Source organism: Notothenia coriiceps, unplaced genomic scaffold (genome assembly GCF_000735185.1).
Source record: "Notothenia coriiceps isolate Sejong01 unplaced genomic scaffold, NC01 NC01_scaffold00019351, whole genome shotgun sequence".
NCBI lineage: Eukaryota > Metazoa > Chordata > Actinopteri > Perciformes > Nototheniidae > Notothenia > Notothenia coriiceps.
Genome location: NW_011352052.1, coordinates 380,638 through 387,831, shown reverse-complemented (window position 1 = coordinate 387,831; position 7,194 = coordinate 380,638). Strand labels below are relative to the sequence as shown.

The 7,194-nt window shown below is 38.4% G+C and overlaps 1 protein-coding gene across 2 annotated transcripts; it reads left to right on the top strand.

Moving 5' to 3' along the window:
* The first annotated feature begins 565 nt into the window (after window positions 1-565).
* On the top strand, window positions 566-4,695 carry LOC104951881 (uncharacterized). 2 transcript variants are annotated; one of them, XM_010778614.1, is made up of 6 exons: window positions 566-702; window positions 788-851; window positions 1,354-1,409; window positions 2,146-2,191; window positions 2,280-2,470; window positions 3,609-4,695. In XM_010778614.1, exons 1-6 carry the CDS (start codon window positions 577-579, stop codon window positions 3,837-3,839), a joined length of 714 nt encoding a protein of 237 aa, XP_010776916.1. In that variant the 5' UTR covers window positions 566-576; the 3' UTR covers window positions 3,840-4,695. The 2 variants fall into 2 exon arrangements, with proteins under 2 accessions (XP_010776916.1, XP_010776915.1); XM_010778613.1 differs by lacking the exon at window positions 1,354-1,409 and adding an exon at window positions 982-1,037.
* The last annotated feature ends 2,499 nt before the right edge of the window (window positions 4,696-7,194 follow it).

The following is a 7,194-nucleotide window of genomic DNA, read 5'->3' as shown; positions in this document are numbered from 1 at the left end:
GGGGGGGGTTACCTTGTTGGGGATTGGCTAATGGTTACACAAGACAAAACATCGTTATGACATCACAAAGTGGCCAAAATCTGATCAGCTCATTTTCAGACAGGTTTTTAAAGAAATTAATCACAGAGGGGACACATGTTTATGTATAAATGAGGATTAGGATAGGATTTTGCATACTAGGTGACCTTTAAAGCAGAAAGTTGAAATGTCACAGGAAATGTTGCCTTTAACAGCCTCGACTTTTCTCTGTGTGGTTTTCAGAAATTGATAATAAACTTTGACTTTTTTTACTTAAAGTAGCACTGTAAAACTCCTCTGTTACAAGTTGAAGCTTTGCACTGAAATAAAGACAAATGTGGTAAAAAAAAATAAAACTATGGAAGCCCATTGGGGACAAAAGAAATGTAAACTTGAAAATGAAAAAGTAACTTCACATTAGCATTATACTTTTCCACATATGTAAATGTTTTTGGAAAAGTTTGAAGTAATTCCATTGGATGCTGGGTATATTTAAATATACGTGCACGGCAGGTTGAGTCTTAAAAAATGAAGGTTAAATGCGGTTTTAATTTTCAAATGGTTACAAATCTTACACATCTTTTCTCTATGTTGTTTGCAGAGTGTACAACTGAGTCCGAAGACCTGTATAAGATGCACAAAAGTGGAATAAATGACGCTGTCCATAAAGTGTTGGAAAAGCAGGTGAGGGACGAATCTCTTCTTAGGACTCATGCTGACATGATGCAGCAATATTTTGTAACCATCGTCTTTCTCTTCCTCTTTCCAGGACCAAAGGGAACGAGAAAGATTGAGTGAGCAGATCGACCGTCTTCACATAAGCAAGACTTCAGGTCTGCTTTCACTTTTTTTTCACCCACCACTTACAAATATGGTTTCTTCAACTTCAAAAGAGACATTAGAACATTTTAAAGTACCAGTATTCACATTTTACATCATTGTATTTGGCCTCTTTTTTTACAGTGAGGGAATCTTTTCAAGAAGTGAACAGTGTGCCGACAGGTCGCTCGCCAGTTCAGGTGAGACTCAGACGATTTTAAACTACTCTAATTAAGATAAATTCCTTGTCTTTTTATTTCATTATAGTGTACAGTATCGATGCCATTTCATTTATATTGTAATATCACAGTACACACACTACACTCCCCCCTCCCTCCCTGCCTCCCTCCACCCACACGGGCGAAACCAAAAAAAAAGAAAAAAAAAGCTTAACAATATAACTTAAACAACAGAGCCATGAAAAAAAACATAAAGCGGAAAAAAATAAATAAACCCACATCAAAGTAAAACAAACAAATAATTATACATCATTGTATTTGGCCTCTTTTTTTACAGTGAGGGAAGTTTTTCAAGAAGTGAACAGTGTGCCGACAGGTCGCTCGCCAGTTCAGGTGAGATTCAGACGATTTTAAACTACTCTAACAAAGATAAATTCCATCAAAGTAAAACAAACAAAAAATAAATAAACCCACATCAAAGTAAAACAACAAATAATTATACAATTAATTATACAATACAGCGACAATATAGACAATGACAACACAACTAGTATTCCTTTTCTCAAGAGAACACTCAGAAATTGTATTTAACACCCCAGAAATGTTGGATATAGCTTTACAGAAAGGTCTAGTTTCAAAATACTACGTGGGTATCTTTAACGGAGAACACACAACACTTTTAATGTCATCATTCAGTCTCTTTCTTGCACTGTGTTTATGTCATTGATAGTCTTTAACAAATCCCAATGTGGTCTGTGAGACATAGTTGTCCCAAATTGGCCAATGCTGTGCTGTTTCTACACATGTAGGTTTTTTTGCTGTCATTGGAAAATGTTACATGTATCACTTCCTGCTGACGCAGGGAAGTTTTGCAGTGTTGAACATAGCGAATGTAAAACCCCCAATGAAGGGCATAGAGTTCTAATATGAAGATAATAGGAAACTAAACGTCATAATCCTTCTGGCAACATATTTATCAAGTATATGATTAACTTGACTTGCATTTATGTAGTGAGAAAAAAAGAATTATTGTACAGTTATTGGCTTTATGCAAAAGTGTGTGCAAACTGGTAATTAAAGGTGGTTTTAATGGTGTGTTTACAGTGGAATTTTAACTCACTTGTTACAGGAAGTGGCTGGTCGTTGGGATCAGGGAGACAAATCAAGAGTCCAAGGTAAAAAGGAAGTTTGCGTAAAAGCTGCAAAAACAACTTACAGACAAATCATGGGTTGATGTTTGTAGTAAAATATCTTCCCTTTCAGATAAACCTCGACCTTCAAGCGCGTGTTTTGATGAAGTGGGCCGCCCGTCGACTAAAGACAAAGTGAAAGCGTCTTCTGTGAGCCCCATTCAAACCTCACCGCCGTCTCGTTCAACTGGGACGTCGTCTCCAAAAAGAAAAGAAAAACCTTCCCAGACAGATTTCAGGCCGAACCTGTCTCCAAATTACCTGGTGGGTTTTTGTTGCTTTTCATTTTCTTTACCAGTTCTTGACTCATTAACACAGGAGATAAAACCATTTTGCTTTCCCAGAATTAACGTTTCTTTTTTACTTGCGTCTCAGAGTTTCTGTAGAATATCCATGTTAATTGAAAGCCAAGTACCCCCTGACCGACCCCGAACATTTGTGATAGAAAAAGCCTATATAAATAATTCCAATATAGTGATGTTCCATCAGAGTGTGATTTAGTAACTCCTTCATGCTTGAATAACAACAAACTAAGGATATTTTCATCTTTATGCATGAAAAAAAGAACATAACGAAAAAAAATTCAAACAGATTTTTCCAAGGAGTTTTTCAATTGAAGTTTAACAAACCAATGAACAAAATAATACACACATTTGCCATGTTTATAAGAGGTGGTTCTAGGAATATGTTGTATACAATTTTGTTTTCTATTTAACTTATTGTACTAAGATTATTTTGTAATCATGCATGGTATTTTTTTAATTAATCTTTTTTTTTTTTTTTTTGCTCACTGCAGTACCCCAACGTACCCCTAGGGGTCCGCGTACCCCCATTTGAGAATCACTGCTCTAAAGGGACATCACTATGTAACACTCGCGCTTCTATTGGCTAGCGCTCCAACACATTGTACGCTATAGTCTAAGGGGCGGGACATCTCTAAGCGGTTGACCAATCACAATAGAGCCGGCCAGCTAACCAATCAGAGCAGACTGGGCTCTGGTTTCAGAAAGAGGGAGAAAAGAGGTGCTGCAGCACAGGCAGTATGAGAAAAATAAAGAGCTTTTTGAACATTAAAGCATGGAGACATGTCACATTAGAAGAACTAAATATAAAAATTAACCTGAAAATGAGCAGAACAGGACATCCATTAAGTGCTTCCCCAAAGACACCTTCAGTCCCACACTCCATTCTCACTTTTCCTATTTCAAAGCATTTACAGTAGTTGCAAACTGCAGCAGAAAAGCCACTCGTCATCATTTTTGTTGCCTTCTAGGAAAGACTCATAAAAGACGACATGTCACAGTAGAGACACTAAATACAAATATGAACCTGAACATGAGCAGAATCCTCTTTAAACTTCAACTGCTGATGTTTTTCGCTCTTTTAATTGTTGTATCTGCAGCGTCAATCTTCGACCCCGGAATCTTCCAGTTTCCGTCCTGCACCTGGAGTCCATGTGCACTGCAGCAATGTCACCGGACTTCAGGTTGGCGACAACAACACCATGTACATCAATGAATCCAGGAAACGGCACCCAACAGCGCCCCTACCGTCGAGTTCCAGCCGAAATCAGCAGGAAACTCCAGGGACAAGACAGGAGGATAAACTCATATGGAGCTTTTTTTCTCCTTAGTTCTCTAATTTAACAGTTCTCCATGCATGATTTATCCGTTCTTACATAACAGGAAGGTCATGTTTTGTAAGTGAAGCTCCCTGTCTGAATGAATAGCTGTATTTTTTATTATTTCAAATAAGACTTTTCTTTTGTAGGCTGCTTTTTTTGTATTTATTGTGCTTCTTCGGGTAGAACATTTTAAACCAATGACGAAAAATGTCACACCTCTCTTTTGCCCTGTCAGCATTATAAATGAAGGCCAACTCATGTGGTTTTTCTTTCAACTGTGTCAACAGATATCCACAGTTCACGGTGCCAAAAATCGCCATACGGAATTTTGTATTAGGATACTAAATATTGTTCATCAAACTATACTGTAAATATCTATGTTTTTGGATAAGGTGCAAATGCTGTTGGTTTCTTTTATTCTAATGCATCCCTTTGTGGGTATATTTTTGCAATGTCATCGATCAATTGCAGCCGAGAAAATGTTTCAACAACTGTATAGACGTTTCGAAATAATCAAAAAAATCAAAAAGGAAGGGGAATTTTAACAGAAGTATTTGCACAATGTTTCCCAGAATGTTGAAATGAATGTAGCATGATGTAGCTTCAATGAAGTGTTGAAACAAACATGTTTGGGATATTAATCTGAAATTGTTTGGTAGTATGCTAAAAAATAATAGCTTGAAGGATAGGCCTACTTATCTTGTCTGGGATGGGAACAATATATAAAATATTCCAAGAGCTATCCTTCAATCCTAATTAAGGTACGTAAGAGGACATTACCAGTATAAACATTAAGAAGATGGATATTCATGTATTAGTTGAAAAGGACTGTTTACTATAACTCAAAGGTGCTAATAAAATTATATGTTTTACTCAAATGTAGCAGGAGTTTTATTTATTCGTGTGTTACACTTTTATCCTTCTCAAATGTGAGAATTAGCTGCATTTCTCTTCTTTTTTTTTAAAGGAAAGTAAACTGAAAATATTTGGGTTTTTGACCAGTGTTAGAAGAAAAGTACATTGACCGTGATTGGTAAATATGAAAGAGCTGCAAAATGTAATTTATCAGCAATTTCTGACAATGGTTTTATCATTAATATGTCATCTTTTCCGCAAAGATTCAACAACATTTAGCTAGCTTCTCAAATGTGAGGATGTGGCCCCATTCCCCCTGTTACATCTTTTAAAGGTCACCTATCATGCTATTTCTAGGCAATAGCATAGGTCTCAGATATATACAAATATATAAAAAACACGTCTATGAAGTGTTTTGCTCAAAATACCAAACAGATCACCCATTCTAGCCATGCCTCATATCCCTCCATTTCACTTCCTGTTTCAAAAGTGATGATTTTGGGGTATAGAGCTTTGAAAAATAAAAAATGTTGATACAAATAAAAAAGGAGGGGGCTGAGCTCATGCGGGACCCGGCAGCTACTGTCTAAACTAAATGCTGCCGTGATGAAACGCCATATCATGGATTATCAAGGATTATCTCTGAAACAGTATGGAGCTCAAAGGCTTTCTCTCTTGCCGGTTATATCACAAGGTGAGTTCCTTTTTATTTCCTGTTTCTTCACACACATGCTCTCCAGTACAGGTTAGCTCTGAGTGTTAGCGATGCTAATGTAAACACCGATCATATTACGTCCAAAACAGTCGGGCATTGTTTCTGATAGCAACGTTTCTGATAGGGCCGTGGGTCCACATTTCAGATATTACGTCATATCGGACGCAAATCTGGATCAGCTCCGTTGTAGCCCCGTTTTTAGAGATTTGGGTACGGAGGAAAAGAGAGAGGGTTTTATTTTCTGACGCTGCGTGAGTTCCCCGACACACCGTACCCACACGTACCCTAGGTATCCTCCGTACCCACATACTGTATTTATGTATAAAATAAATCAAAAAGTGCATTTTGCACTTAGGTTCCCTTTAAATTAAGCACTGCTTTTTAATAGAAATGACTGACTATAAAACTTAACTGTGACTATCGTGAACTCGAGCACAGCCGCGTTCAATGTCAGAATCCACACTATGCTGTAAAGCTGTACCTTAATTAGTATTTTGTTTATTTCAGAAGAGCCTTCCTTATGCAAGAGTCAACTGTTGAACACTAGAAATGTAAAATAAGGCACACTACCAGAAGTCTAATTGACGCTACCTGCAATACTGGAAACACCCTGGTATTTTATCATCTAACTCCGGACATTGTTTTTGGGAACATCCACCAGAATAATCCCGTCTGCTGGCGCTTTTCTACTTTAAGAGATTGAATTAATTGTACCTACTTTACTGAGTCTGAGCTCGTACATTGATACACAGTACACGTACTTCGCCTGATCGAGGTCCACGTTTATAGTGCATCTGGAGGCAACGGATTACCTATAGTCACACGAATAAGACATTTTGGCAGGTTACTGTGGTGCAGGTCGTCGCTCTGACAACTCGCGATTAAACTCATGTTCGCCACACAGATCAATAGCTGTAAAATACTCGTCATCTGTACATCAACATATTTTATCACTCCGTTTTCCTACACTTGGTGACCCTCCATCCCCGTCCACCATGTCGGCACATCCGAATCTCTCCCAGAAACTCATATTTCCCTCCCTACACCTCGCACCTTCTTAAAATGTGTCTACATCCATATTTAGGTTTTTCAATATCTGCTTCTCCATCAGCAGCCTTGAATTCAGTTCACCCCAGGCTGCTGAATTTCGGGAGGCAGAGGCACACACAAGCCCACCTGCAGACGGCCACGCCCGTGGACCGCTACACAGCCTCGTCCCTCCATGGGACCACCACTCAAATACACCAAAAAACAAACACACACACACCCTACAGAGGGGCTTCTCTCTCTTCAGTTGCTGGCGGAACGTTTATCCAATTCACTCTGTCATCACCATTACCTATCAATATACCACGGTCTATTAAAACAGGCCTGGCAGTTTAACACGGCGTCTGGCTATAGGGGGAAAAAAGTGGTTTGCTTATGTAGTTCTGTAAGGCGTCAGAAATCTGTGGCGCAGGCAAGATCATTTTCTGATACCCACAGGAACACTGGCATTCAGGCTCAGCCCGGGACGAGAATGCTGCATTTTTTATTTCAACGAAAAATCAGTAAATGTGTCCAGCTGTTTTCTGTTACAAAAAAAAATAAACTGTCTTTTTATAACCGCTACGTTACTTTTTTACTGCAACACAAGTTGGCAGAACAAGTAATCGTTTTTCAGGGCCTCCCTCAAATATAACAGTGATCGCTTTCTGGTTTCTCTGTTTTTATATTCTTCATTCAAAGTAACATCTCTTTGGGTTCTTCGGACTTTTAAAAACACTGCGGGATGGCGCCTTTTTCACTCTTTTC

Coding starts and splice junctions, on each gene's coding strand:
- LOC104951881 (XM_010778614.1), top strand. CDS start 577: ATGGTTACAAATCTTACACATCTTTTCTCTATGTTGTTTGCAGAGTGT. Junction 703..787: donor ATAAAGTGTTGGAAAAGCAG/GTGAGGGACGAA, acceptor TCCTCTTTCCAG/GACCAAAGGGAACGAGAAAG. Junction 2,471..3,608: donor ACCTGTCTCCAAATTACCTG/GTGGGTTTTTGT, acceptor TTGTATCTGCAG/CGTCAATCTTCGACCCCGGA.